Genomic DNA, 14,723 nt, shown 5'->3' on the forward strand with positions numbered 1-14,723 from the left:
CCTGTCTGTCCCATCTAGGGCCCTTACCATCCAGGCTCTACTGAAGTTTAGTGTCAGCGGTAAAGGAAGCAAAGCAAAAGCTCATAGATTTAATGTCATGTGGACTCTAACTCAGCAAAATTTTCAGGTTTCTCCTAGGGCCATTTAATGTGCATGCGCATTACTAAACAATGTGCCTAGAGACTTTGCCCAAGTGGGTTTAGTTTCCATATATAATTTTAGAGTATAAAAAGTGGGAACTCTCAAATGACATTTTAAAATAGAATGGCTGAATATTTAGGTACTGGGCCATCACAATTATATTTTTAGTATTAGAACACAAATACCCTAAGTACATTTTATTTTCAAATAATTTTTATCCTTTGATACATCATTTTAGGCAAGAGTACAAAACACATTAAACTTAGTTGCTCCACAATTAGGTTTCATCTAATTGTATTTTTAACTTATGAGAGTTACTGTGTTTATATCACAATTTTACTTTGCCTTGTAAATTTTTCTCTTTTTTCCTTAGTTTTCTAGATGCCAAGAAATATTGTATAAAACCTAGACAAAGTGTTTTAATCATTTTTCCCTTTCAAGACATCTGGAATATTAAATACATGTTTTAAGGCAGTTCTGTCTTTTTCAAGATTCATTTCGTAGGATGAATGAGCATTTCAACTTTGGTAGAAAGTAAAGTTATTGCTGCATGGAGTCGTTATGGACCCAAATGTCTGTGTGTGTCTGTGTGTCTTCTCCTAACCATATTTGAAATACTATGCAAGAGTTTACATCCCTCTGTCCTATTAATAAGTTGTGCATTTCCTATTTAATATTTTTAGATAGAAGGCATTTGGAGGAAGCTGTGACATGTCTAGATTAGTGGAAAATTTCTAGAACACAAACTATAAATTGTAGTTTTCTTTCCTGTGATAGGTCTCTAGTAATCTTGAGTGAAAATGAGAAATTGGAAAAGGAGGAAAAGTTTTGATCCTTAACAGAGTATGTGCCTTAGTTACCTTTCATTTTTTCAATGAGGATTACTGATCAGCTTAATAATATTTTTAGAAAGAAGATGAAGTGTACCCATTATACAAACTTAAACCTATTTAAACATCCATAAAAAAGATATTACTAGGTTTGAACCATTAATTTAAATCAAGTTAGTTGACTCTATCATTTTAAGAATGATACACTTTTCATCTACTTAAAAAATATAAGTACACAGGGCTCTGCCATGTTTATAAGTTTGAGGAAATAAACTCTGTTACAACCATTGTAAAAAAAGACAATTCACCTTCTAAGTTTTCTCCCCACCCCGAATTTTTTTGATCTTTTTTATCATTCACAAATGAATGAACTTGGTCATCCCTCTGTGTATTCCTAAAGATGCAAAAATGTCCAACTAGAAATATCCAGCTCAGCCTTTTCCTGCAGCAGCTGCTAAAACCTGGCTTCCTGGCCTTTGGGGTGCATGAACTCATTTAATTTTGTAGGGCACTCCACCTACTTTGTGACACCATTTTGAAGGGTACAGTGCTGGTGGTGTTATAAAGAACCTCAGTGAAATCAAAATGTGTTAAACATTATTCTTCATGACGCTGACTTTTACATCAAATTGCCATTGCATGAGCAGTTTGGGCTGCAAGAGTCTTCCCTAAAGTAGAATATTAAGATAATAAACTTCTGATAGGATTCATTAATATTTAAAAAGATTTGAAATTTAAAATTCAGGTCACATTTATGACAACTCAGGGCAAGTTTTTGACAACTGCCATTTGGCTTTATTTCCTGTCATCTAATTAATATCAGTCTTTTGGGCTCTTTACTTGCTCAGTGTTGGAAAGAGTCCCGTTGTGAGCCTGAGCAGAATCTAAGGTATATACAAGTTTGAAAGCACGGATGATATTCACATTGTGTTACCTGAGAGGAATAACTTCCAGCATTGATGTTGGTACTCTCCAGGGTTTCTCTAGTTATTTTAAGACATATTGTAAAAGTTAAAAACAAACAAACACAAAACGATATTTAATTTACCCATTTAAAAAAAACATATAATACAACTCATTTATGAGGTAAATTCTTTGTGTCATAAAATAAGGAAAGATATAAGTGACTAGGAGGATCATAAAACAGATTTTGGTAAGGAGAGAAGGAATGATTTGGATGGGTTGTTAAACATCAGGATCTTGTCATCGAATATAAATTCTTGGCATCAATTTTCACTGCATTTTCCTTAGTCGTGGCTTGATTTCAAGTGTCTAGGGCCTGTTAGCTTTTGTTAACAGCCTTGTAAAATGAAGTCAACAGAAAAACTTCAAGAGGGCCGCCGTGGTTTTGATTGCTCCCAGCTTTGCTGGGCAGTTAGCAAGGACATGCTTATCCACGAAAGCAGAGTCCCTAAGTTATTAGTGCTTGTAACACAGGGTCAAATACCTTGCAGAACTTGTGTCTCTCTCCTTCTTTTTGCTCAAATGGTTAGGCTGCAACTTGTCTAGAGTTATGATAGAACTCATCTTTTTGGAGGAGGGAAAACTTCATGGGATTCTATCAAGAATGGCATTCTGTAGTATCTGCTTTGGCCAAGGGCTTTGAGTCATCAGGATGCCTGTAGCCAGCCTGTTTCCAGACCCTGTGAGCCCACTCAGCCTGTGGGTTTGTACACCAGGAACACCTTTTCCTCCTCATCCTTTCTCTGATTCTTAGAACTTTATGAAGTAATGAACAGCCACCGCTTCCTACCCCAGCCCTGCATCTCCATTGGAATGAGTGCTAAGGGTACAGGAGATAGCGAAATCTTCAAAATATGGAGGAGACTTTGAAATGGCTTTACAAGCATTTTCTAATTTGACTCCTGTATCTGCCCTGAGCGGTGAGTGAAGGAGTAAGGAGGTCCTTCTCCCACTTAAAAAAGAGGAAGCAGAGGGGGAAAGGACATTGAGTTGACTGACCTAATGATCACCGATGGCCTGTTGAGAAAGTCAGCCTTTGTGTGTCCGCGCGGGGCGGGGGGGGGGGGGGGGGGTTGGTCTTCGTGGCCTGTTAATACGGCTGCCTGTTTTTACAACTGGAAGACTGGAAATCCACAGAAATTTTAAGTGGTTCAGCCTCACATCTGTGTAGTCCTATAGCTGGAACTAGCATTACCTTCTGATGGCCTGTTTGGTATTCTTGACTTTATACCCTGCTGAAGACAGCACCTTGCACTTCATCAAGAAGTCAGAACAGGTGGCATTTTCCCTGTTTTATAGAAGATGAAGTCAAAACTCAGAGGAAGAAAATTGTTTGCTACTGTTCATACAATTCATTGGTAGCAAATGCTTAGATTAGATTAGAATTTAGGACTCCCCAAAATGTAGCCCCTTGATGCTTTGTAGTCCCAAGGATTTTTAGCAGTTAGTCAGCTTCTCTTTTATGAGTCAACTATAATTTGTTTATTCTCTATTAAATGCGTGGTGTGGTCTTGAGAGTAAAATCAAAGAACTTGGTTTACAGAGGAATTTTATACTATAAATTATTAATCTGTTCGCTTTCTAAAGGTTCAGTTATTATACACAGGATCACAATGTGATAGTCCTTTGTGCTCTTTTGATGATAAAATTTGTGTTAGTGCTTTGATAGCCTGGAACTCATTAGTATGCTGTATAGAACCCACCTTTTCTTTGTTGTCTGTCTGCCAACAATTTCAGTTGGGGAAAAGAATATAGAATGAGTGGTGTGGTCAGAGGAAATACAGGATACCCAGTTAAATTTGAATTTCAGATACCACTTAGACGGAAAAATTATTCATTGTTTATCTGAAATTTAATTTTACCTGGGTGTTCTGTATTTTTTTTAAATATTTTATTTATTTATTTGAGAGAGAGAGAATGAGAGAGAGCACATGAGAGGGGGGAGGGTCAGAGAGAGAAGCATACTCCCTGCCAAGCAGGGAGCCCGATGCGGGACTCGATCCAGGGACTCCAGGATCGTGACCTGAGCCGAAGGCAGTCGCTTAACCAACTAAGCCACCCAGGCGCCCATGGGTGTTCTGTATTTTTATTTGCTAAATCTAGCAACCCTAAGAACGACTCTTCTCGAATACATTCATGATACATTTTTTTTCAGTGCTTTTTTTTTTTTTTTTTTATAAAACACGACCTGGTTTCAGAGAAACAGACATGGGATTCAGTCAGCTTTTTTTCAGGACACTATCCTTAAGAATCTTTATCCTCCGAGTCCTTTGAGACAGTTTTTACCTCAGTGGCTTAATGTGCCATCTTTTTATGATCTGAGTGCAAAAAATTAAGTTAGAGAATGTGTTATTGTTAAGTGATCTTATTCTCTCTGTGCTTGGATGCTTGAATATGAGTTTGACTCTTTTCATACGCAGCTAGAAGTTTACAGAGTGCCTCCTTCGTGGTAAGCACTGACGTTCTGGGAACGTTTGTATTCTTACAGGCCATAAGACTTGGAAAAGGAGACCTGGATTTGACTCCTGATATTGCTACCGAATAGAATGTCTTTGGTTCAGCCATTTTAATTTAGCTTCATAATTTAGAAAGCAGGATTGTTAATGCCTGCCTTACCAGGTTTAAATAAAATGGTGCCCCCCCTTTTTTCCCAGTATCATTAATATAAGTACTTTTAAAAATCCCACAAAATCAAGGAAGAGAAGTGAAAATAGAGATCCTATCCTAGCCATAGGCATGATTTGTCCAGTCAGAATTACCATCTAGGTTTCTTGAATCCCATCTGGTACTTTTTACCCTTATAGCTGACATGTCCACAGTCATCTTTTCCATCTTTATTCATTTGTGTGCATTTGCATTTAACTTCTTATGATGGCAAAATCCAATATGTATATAAGTTAACTCCTGAACACAACATACACTTCAATTTTGGAGGAGTGGTCACTGAATGGTTTGCCTGGGGAGCTCAGTACTCTCTGTCTGGTGCCCAGCATAGTGCCTGATACACTCACATCTTTGCCTTAGGAGAATAATTCATTCTATAAAAAAAAAGGATATTTAAGCATGAATCCAATTAAAATGGAAAAAAAAATCAGTGGAAAGGATTTGATTGGAACTATATCTTGAAAATGGAACCACAAATTATGAAAGTAGATTAATCTTGTCCTAGATTTAATAAAATTTATATTATGATGAAAATTCCATGCTAAATTTTAGAATAAACAGTTTTTAACAAAACATAGTCAATTAACTTCTCCATGTTTGACTTTTACAACAGGGTTAGAGAGTTTTCTTTTTTTTTCTTCAAAAAATAGTTTTTCAAATTAATATTTTGAATGTTTCATCAGTTTTTTCAAGGACATTTCTTAGTCTTGAATATAATTATTTAAATAAAATTCTCTTTTCAAGTATCTGTCATGTCGTTTTCCTTGTTGATTCTTTCTTGATTTGTTAGCTGGTCTTTAACTGGGCGTAGCCCTTAATTGTCAGTGGCATTGTGTAATATTGTAATGTAATTGTCATATAATGTAATATGGTTGTAAAAAAATAGTATTGTAATGGTTCTCCAACATTACTTTGCTCTACTTCTAGAAATTCTGTATCTTATATAAGAATTTGAATTTTGATTTGCAGGTTATATATTTGTATAGAGACTGAAATATTAAAAGATTATTGGGAGAGGATTGATAGTCTTAAGAGGAAAGCCCACTTCATATAACCACCTAGGTCATACACTGCAAAATTTCAAGGGATGTGTGAAGAGAGAGAAGTGTAAGAAATAATTTAATTTTATTTTGGGGTTGATATTATGATAACGTATGTTTTCCTGCATAAACGTATAACTATAGGGACTCAGATAATCAATAATGCGGTCATGAGAAACCCCTTCCCCCATGACTGGTGGTTAATGAAAATTGTTGATTGAATGAGTGAACGTACAAGATCTGCTTTTCCTGTGTAATTTAACATTAAGTTCATCTCACCAAGAAAATAACTAGAAACAAAACACTTGTGAGACAAATATAGTAATAAAAAACATATAACAAAGAATTTTTAAGCACTGGCTCTATTTAAGATATATAGTAGGCCCTGCAGGTTATGTGAGGATAAATTAACCATAGTCAGGTAGGAGGCTTTCATCCAAGAGGTGAAAAATACTAATAGTTAAACCACAGTGTTGATTTTCCGTAACAAATATACCAGCATTCAGATATTCAAAGACTATTGTCCCTTTTGACGTAATTTAGGAGCCTTACTTCTTGATCCATTCACTTCACTCAAGAATTATTTATTGTAGACAGACTATGAGACAGACATTTTCCAAGACAGACAAGTAGCTCTGATGAAATTTACATCTGGTTGGAGGAGACAGACAATAAAACAACAGATTAACAAACAAGAAAAATATCCAGTAATAAGAATTTAGGTGCTGGGAGGTGAGAACCTCATGTATCAGAGGCCCCTCTAGGTGGCATGACCAGAGAAGACCTGTCTGAGTGGAGGATGTAGAAGCTGTGATCAGCAAGACATAGGTGAGGTGAGAACATTCCAGACTGGGGGCAGGTAGAGCTTGGGGTGCTTGAGGAGCACCAGGGAGGCCAGCCTGGGCAAGTGGAACTGTGGTAGGGGATTAAAAGAGTTTGGGGTTTTGTTCTCTACTCACTGAGAAGCCAAGTAGGATAATTAACGATGTGAAGATATACTTTGTTTAAAGATTTCTCTGGCTGCTGTGGGGAGAATGAATTGAAAGGGGGGGGCAAGTGTAATACAGAGAGACCAGTGGGGCGCTGTGGCCATAGTGGACTTGGGCCAGGATGTAATGCAAGAGATAGATGTGAACGGATTGGGATATAAGGTTTGGGGAGTCACATTGACAGGACTTGGCTTAGATGTGAGATTTGAAAGTAACAGAAATTTAGAGTAATTCCTAGATGTTGATTTGAGTAACTAGGGAGGTGATGGTGCTCTTTATTAATATGAGGAAAACTGGCAGGGAGTGAAATTGGAGTAAGATGATGGGTAGGGCATTAGGAATTCTGTTTTAACCATTTTAAGTTGCCTTAAGTTGTTTAGATATCCTCATGGATTTGTCAGGTAGATATTTTGATTAAAAAACAGTTGATCACCACTTTACAATAAGAAGATAAGAAATAAATTGGACTAAATTTTAGAATGGTAGCTGAAATAATTCAAATGCTTATTTTTATATTGATTTAACAATTTAAGTTACATGTACATATCTTTAAATCACATAAAATACGTTAATTTAGACATAGTGCTTTCTTCCTATCTACATTTTACAAAACAATTTTATTTGGAAACTTCTTGTACATTTTTGACAGCTTCACATGCATTTTTGAAATCAATGTCTTTGGCACCGCTACTGCAATTTTGGCGAGTTATGTAAGTGTTTCTTCTTAAAGGATCTTTGAAAGGCTTTTTATAACTGTATCCAACACTTGAAATTCTGAGGTCATCCTGAGAATATCTGTTATTATTTTTTTTTTACCCATTCCATTCTAGACTGGTACTATTTCAGAGTACTAGATATTTACCAAATAATACATTGTTGTTCAAAACAAAATAACCAAGGGAATATTTCAAAAATGGAAAACTTTTAGTAGAGATTCAGAAATAAGTCAGCCTTTTCTTTTTCCCTCTGTATTCTTCTTTTTTCACTTAATAAATTATGGAAATTATTCACAGCGGTACATACAACCATTTCTCAAGAACTGCCCTACTATTCCATTGTATAAATGTATCATTATGTATTTAACCAGCCTTTCAGTGGTGGTACAGGTAGCTTGTTACCTTTGCTATAACAAATAGTGCTACAGTAAATATGCTGGCACTTCTTTTGCCACATGTGTAGAATCTCTGGAACAAAGGATAAATGCATTTTAAAATTTGTTAGATATTGCCTGTTTACCTCCAACGAGGTGGTAACAATTTTTACTACAGCCAAGAAGATTGAAGAGTAGTATACCAACACTCTCCAAAATAGTGCATTGTCAAACTTTTTTTGTCCTGGCCTTTTAGTGAAAATAATCAATATGTCATTGTAGAGTGGGGATTGTATTGCTTTTATTATGGGCAAATTCTTTTAAATATCTTCAATGATAGCAAGTTTTTGTCTTTTAAGGTGAATTTGAGTTTTGGGAAAAGTCAAATCATAGGCATATGAGATTAAGTTAACTGTTACTCTAGGGTTTTTTTTATGTTTTTGTGGGTTTTTTGTTTTGGTCTGGTTTGGTTTGGGTTTTATTTGTTAGTTTTGAGAGGAAGGCTAAGTGAAAAACAAGATCTAACTTTGAGAGAAAACGAATATCCTTATTTACCTTATGAATTTTCTTAGAAATTAGTTTCAAAAGAAGAGCTCCAAAAGTGTCTGGAATCGTGGTACTATCAATTGGTATAAGATTACAATCTTGCAAGGGGAATCATTTGAATTGAACAGTCCTTCTGATGTGTATGATCTGATGTTTGTTTAAAAAAAATCACCCACCATGAAGCCTTTAACTCAAGTGGATTTCTTTAACAGAGAGGTACATTAAAAACAAATAATTTAAATTATCTTGGACTAAATTTTTAAAATTAGGTATTGCTTACTTTTTAATTTTCTTCCTTTATACCAGGAGTTAGATAATCTAGAAGAAGAGATAATTTTTACCATTATTGAACAAGCATTATTAGGATAATATTTACAGAAGTCTGTAATCTTTCTACATACCAGATCAAATTGTTTGTATTTCCCCCTTCTAAATCTAATCTGTATATAGCAATATAGATAAAATTATCTAAAATTAAGCATATTATTAGCTAGCCAAATTTAGATAAATATTTGTTTTAAATTTTCAAACATTTAACTTCAGAACAAGTTGTATGTTTTAGACAGCGAGTTAATTTTTATATTTATGTTTTCCTAAGACTGTTGTCAAATCTAGTGTCTGTTATGCTAATGCAAACTGCTTTTGAAAGAAGCAGACTTGATGCTTTATGCATTGCAAATCAGATATCTGAAAATCTATGTGTATAGGCATCAGACTTGATTAAAATGTTCATTGAAGCAATTGTTCTTTACAGGTTTTCAAAATAAAACTCTTAAATAAACCACCTTGTTTTTATTTTCTATGAAAAATTGAATAATTATCTAGTCAGTTTGCCGTGAGAGAGTTTTTAAGAGCTCTCAGGGATTGCCCCTTTCTTTCTTAAATGTGTACTCTGTCTGCATTCTGTCCTGCAGAGAAATGGTCAATGCCTGGTTCGCTGAGAGAGTCCACACCATCCCTGTGTGCAAGGAAGGCATCAGAGGCCACACAGAATCTTGCTCTTGCCCCTCGCAGCAGAGTCCTCGTGCAGATAGCAGTGCACCTGGAACACCAACCAGGAAAATCTCTGCCTCCGAATTTGACCGGCCTCTTAGACCCATTGTTGTCAAGGATTCTGAGGGCACTGTGAGCTTCCTCGCTGACTCAGAAAAGAGGGAACAGATGCCTCTAACCCCCCGAAGGTTTGATAATGATGAAGGGGACCAGTGCTCAAGACTCTTGGAATTAGTGAAAGATATTTCTAGTCATTTGGATGTCACAGCCTTATGTCACAAAATTTTCTTGCATATTCATGGACTTATCTCCGCCGATCGCTATTCGCTGTTTCTGGTCTGTGAGGACAGCTCCAATGACAAGTTTCTTATCAGCCGCCTGTTTGATGTTGCAGAAGGTTCAACGCTGGAAGAAGCTTCAAATAACTGTATCCGCTTAGAATGGAACAAAGGCATTGTGGGACACGTGGCAGCACTTGGTGAGCCCTTGAACATCAAAGATGCTTATGAGGTAAATAGGGAATCATTGAGACAGGGGAGCGGGGTGAGGAGGAGAGGGTGTGGAACACGGGTGGAACATTGGACACCTGCTGTGAATGGGGGGGTGGGTATTTCAAACTGAGATGTAATAGGATCACTGAGATGTAGTAATTTGCATACTTCAAACTGGTATGTGTGGTAAGAACTCTCCCATCTCTTATTTATTTTTAAAAAGATTTTATTTACTTATTTGAGAGAGAGAGTGTGAGTAGGGAGAAGGAGAGGGAGGGGGCAAGAATCTCAAGCTGACTCCGTGCTGAGCCCAGAGCTCCACTCAGGGTTCAGTACCGCAACCCTGAGATCATTACCTGAGCCCAAACCAAGAGTCGGACCCTTAACCGACTGAACCACCCAGACGTCCCAGAACTTTTCCATCTTTTAAATGAGTTTCTTTACTGGAGCTTGAGTCAAGGATATGTGCCATAGAGAAATCTTGTCTTGTTTTTCTCCTTCATGGTAATTTCACATAGCTCATGTCACAGTTGTATTCTCTTCTCTTTACCTGCTGACTATAGATATCCTTATCTGTTATTGCCACGTGAACTTCTGAGGATTTTACTGAGATTCTAAAATGCTAGGTCTAAAAACTGTCAAAAAACCAAACCAGTAGTCTTTTTCCATCCATTTGTTCATTCATTCAAATTAATTATATTCATTTATTTGAAGTCCCATTGACACGAAAATCTGATTTTCTTTCTTTTCATCCTTTCTTTCATTTTGTTAAATAAATTTATGTCTTCAAAGAATGGAAATCGTTGCTGTAAAATATTTCAGCAGAAATATTTGGTATTCTTCCACTTTTGCTGTAATTATATATAGGTCTCTAATTATGGGCTTAAAGATTACACTATATGATTTTTCAAATTTCCCATTTTAAATGATCTTTTTTATTAATAGAATTATGTTTTTTTAACCAAGGCATCTTAACAGAATGACACTTTGTTTACCAGGTTTTTCTAGCACCTTGATAGAACAATTGTTCTAGCTACCTGTTATGTGGTACACTCTAAATGTTCCGTGGTAATCCCGGCCTGCAACTCCTCTATGTAATTTGAGCAGTCATTGCTGTTTTATTCATTCCTGTATTCCCGATGCCTAATACAATGCTTGGCACATAGTCAAGTCTTAATAAATATTGATTGAATGAAAATTATATAGTAGATAGGATAGATAAGTAGCATAGAAAGCAGATCATAACAGATGCCAGGGAAAATGTGGTAGGTTCAGGGAAGCAGGAGATGACATTACTTGGAGAGCAGAGAAATGTTTCTCCGAGGAAGCAATGCTTGATATGGACCCTGGAAAATAGATAAGATTTGAATAGATTGGTTTGTGTGCATGGTGAGAAACAGATGTAAAGAGAAGTTGAAAGAAGCAACAGGGCAGGTGCACCATGTGGTGTTTGTATGGACATGTGTGGGCAACAGTCAGTGTAGACGTTGAGGAGCTATGAGGGCAGAGCCTGGAGATTCCTGGAGTCTTGAATGCCAGGTTGGGGGGATGTATGTGGTCCAGAGCCATGAGGAATAATTGAAGATGGTTTGAAATGGGGGTTGGTATGATTCAGACTGATTTAGCAGGATGGATTGTGCAGTGGTCATTAAATGAAACATACTAGAAACTGGGAGGATAAATTACTTAGTAGTGTGAGGAAGTGAGGACCTGAACCAGGCGCCGGCCTTAACGAGCAAAAGAAGGGAATGGATTTCCAGTGAAGAAGTGGACTCTGCCAGAGTTGGCAGCTACTAGGAGATGGAAGTGAGGGGGAAGGAGGAGTTGAGGATGACTGAGGGTTTGAAATTTGGTGAATAGATATGGTCACTAGTGAGGAATACTGAGATATGATAGTTCAGGTGGGTGAAATCATGAGATATTTTTCAGAATTCACTCTATACAGTGGTTTATTCCGTTGTGATTCTTCATGGAGTTATCTCCGTGACTTCCATGAGCTCTGTAGTAACGTCACACCGTAGCTCACTACAAGAGGGGTATTAAGGACACAGCTGAAGCATTGCTGCCAAGTTTGCAGAATTCCCTTCCTGTCCTAGGTGACAGCTTGGTTTCCGCTTTTCAATAGCACCAGAGTCCCAAGTACAGTAGGACCATAAATATGCTTCAGCTTTGCTGAGAAAGCCTTCATTTGTCTGTGTGGTTCTAAGTTTCTGCAGCTCTGAGAATTGCTTCATTTATGTGCAGTTTTGTTTAATATGCTTGCCATTTTCAAAGTTTTGACAGTGTAATTTTTGTTTCAGTCAGTAATGATTTAATTCTAGTACTACTGTCTGAAAGAGGCTCATGTCCTTGATTTGCGGTACTTCCAGGGTGAAGCCTCTTACCCTGCGGATTCTTCATGTTGCTGCTTCACCCTTGGCACCCTGATCTCTGTTTACAGTGGCCTTAGCAGAAGTTATACGTGTCCCAGGAATTTCATTCTGAAGGTGTGGAGTTGATCTGTTTTGGTGTTGACAGTGGAAGTCAGTTGGCTAATGGATAATTCATTATTCAGCCCCACCCGTAATTTGAATAATCACAATCGTGTTTCATAGCTTCTTGTGAAAGGAGTCAGAATAGGAAAATGCATTCTGTTTTCTGAGTCCTACCTCTTTAAACATGTATCTGTAAAAATGACACCTTATAGCCGTATTTCTTTTTTTTTTCTTAGTACGTTTTTCTTTATTATGTTATGTTAATCACCATACATTACATCATTAATTTTTGATGTAGTGTTCCATGATTCATTGTTTGCGTTTAACACCCAGTGCTCCATGCAGTACGTGCCCTCTTTAAAACCCATCACCAGGCTAACCCATCCCCCACCCCCTCCCCTCTAGCACCCTCAGTTTTTTCTTAGAGTCCATTGTCTCTCATGGTTCATCTCCCATTTCTTAAAGCCTGTTTGACCACAGGACCCTTGAAAAGTTGCAGTGTAGCAATGGAAAACCACAAGGTGGCTGTGAAATATAATCATGCTCAGATTGAAGCTAAAAATAAATAATAGTCTCATAGATAAGTCAATTGTAAGAAGTCAACATTTGATTCATTTTTTTAAAACTTTGTGACAGAATGATATAAATTTGATAATTCAGCTGTTTTATTACTAATAAGATAGCACATTCGTATATTTAAAGTATAAAACAAGATCCACAACTTAAACCAGTGATTCTCAATCAGATCACAAATACCAATGAGAGGGTATTTGCTGGCTATATATAGATGTTCAATCACACAGCAACTCCTCCTGCATCAGCCCATCATTCATGTAACTTTCTTGAATGTGGCACAGCATTTATTTATAATAAGATATTAACATATAGTAATCAGAACAACTGTATAAATGTTTGGTGTTCTCCTTCTATGTGAAAACTAGATACTATCCAGTATCTAGAATGGATTGTATATTAGGGTTCTTCAATACATATATATTTATATGAAGAGGATTATTACAGAAATTAGCTCACTCAATTATGGAGGCATAGAAGTTCTACAGTCTGCCTGCTGCCTGCAAGCTGGACAACCAGGAAAGCTGGTGGTGTAATTCAGAGTCTGAAGGTCTGAGAGTTGGGCAGCCAATGGTGTAAGTTGTTGCGGGTCTGAGTCCAAAAGCCTGAGAACCAGGAACTTCAATGGAGGTCAGGTGAGCAGAAGAAGGTAGATGTTTCAGCTTAAGCAGAGAGAGTGCATTTGTCCTTCCTTTGCCTTTTTGTTCTGTTCAGACCCTCAGTGATTTGGATGATGCCAACCTGCATTGGTGAAGATCTTTGCTCAGTTTATTGATTCAAATGCTAATCTTTTCTGGAGACATCCTTACACACATACCTAGAAATAATGTTTTACCAGCTATTTGGGCATTCCTTATCTTAGTCAAGTTGACACTTAAAATTGACCATCACAGATTGCTTTGAACACCTAGTTTCATGTCCTACAGAAGCCTTAAGATTCTCCAAGATTTCCTGTCAAAGGATTTATATTGTCAAAACACTCCTCTTTCTCCCAAGTCAATTGGAATGCAAAACAGGCCCCTGTTCTGTTTCCATAGGACATCCACTCCACGTATACCACGATTTCTAGGGAGAAGACTTGGAGGGTTTTAGGGAAGGGTCTCATTACAATTCATGTGGCCTCCACTATGTAGCTACTATTCTTCCCACCCTGATGACTTTATTACTCCTTTTGTATTCCTTGTCTAGATAAATCAGTCTCATCTCTCATTTTGCACGTCTCACTTAGTCAAGATGTTTTTCTTAAGAAATAAGAGCTCTCTCAAATGAATTTTCTATGAATAAAATGATTTCTAAAATGAATTTTAGGAGAAAGAAGTAGCACCAGCGATTGTTTTAATCTTGATGAATCTACTAATCTGTCATGATCTAATTGTGCCCCATGGAACATAGTTTGGGAACTGCTATATCTGTCTTTGTTCAGTGGTCTAAAAATCTTTAGGGGTTGTCTTAAAAATGCCACTCTGTGGAGGAAAACTAGCTTATAAATCGGCAAGACTACTATGTTGTTTTCTGTTACTGTTATTTTTATATAATCTCAAACTTAAGGAAAAGTTGTAAGATTGGTATAAAAAACTTCCATACACACTTTACCCAGAATCTCTAGTTATTTATGTGTTGCCCCATTTGCTTTATCATTTTCTTTTTCTACATACAATGTGTGTCAGTAATATATGCATACTATTTTTCTTTCTTTTTTAAGATTTTATTTATTTATTTTAGAGAGAGAGCATGAGCAGAGGAAGGGAGAGAGGGAGAGAGAATCTCAAGCAGACTCCATGCTCAGTGTGGAGACTGACGAGGGGCTCAGTCTCATGACCCTGAGATCATGACCTGAGCCAAAATCAAGAGTCAGTTGCTCAACCGACTGAGCCACCCAGGCACCCCTATACATAATGCTTTTCTGAACCACTTAATAAGTTGGAAACA

At 37.0% G+C, this 14,723-nt stretch overlaps 1 protein-coding gene across 3 annotated transcripts in view; it reads left to right on the forward strand.

The window, feature by feature from the left end:
* PDE5A (phosphodiesterase 5A) overlaps positions 1 to 14,723 on the forward strand; it is a 141,510-nt gene that overhangs the window by 12,738 nt on the left and 114,049 nt on the right. For all 3 annotated transcript variants that reach the window (XR_003606763.2, XM_028087393.2, XM_028087395.2), the window contains exon 2: positions 9,178 to 9,766. Coding sequence is in view for 2 of the 3 variants with exons in the window: in XM_028087393.2 (XP_027943194.1) it covers positions 9,178 to 9,766 (589 nt within the window). In the remaining variant the exon portion in view is untranslated. The remainder of the gene's footprint in view (positions 1 to 9,177; positions 9,767 to 14,723) is intronic.

This window comes from Eumetopias jubatus, unplaced genomic scaffold (assembly GCF_037043125.1).
Source record: "Eumetopias jubatus isolate StellerSeaLion01/CBP00866 unplaced genomic scaffold, mEumJub1_p1.0 scaffold_2, whole genome shotgun sequence".
NCBI lineage: Eukaryota > Metazoa > Chordata > Mammalia > Carnivora > Otariidae > Eumetopias > Eumetopias jubatus.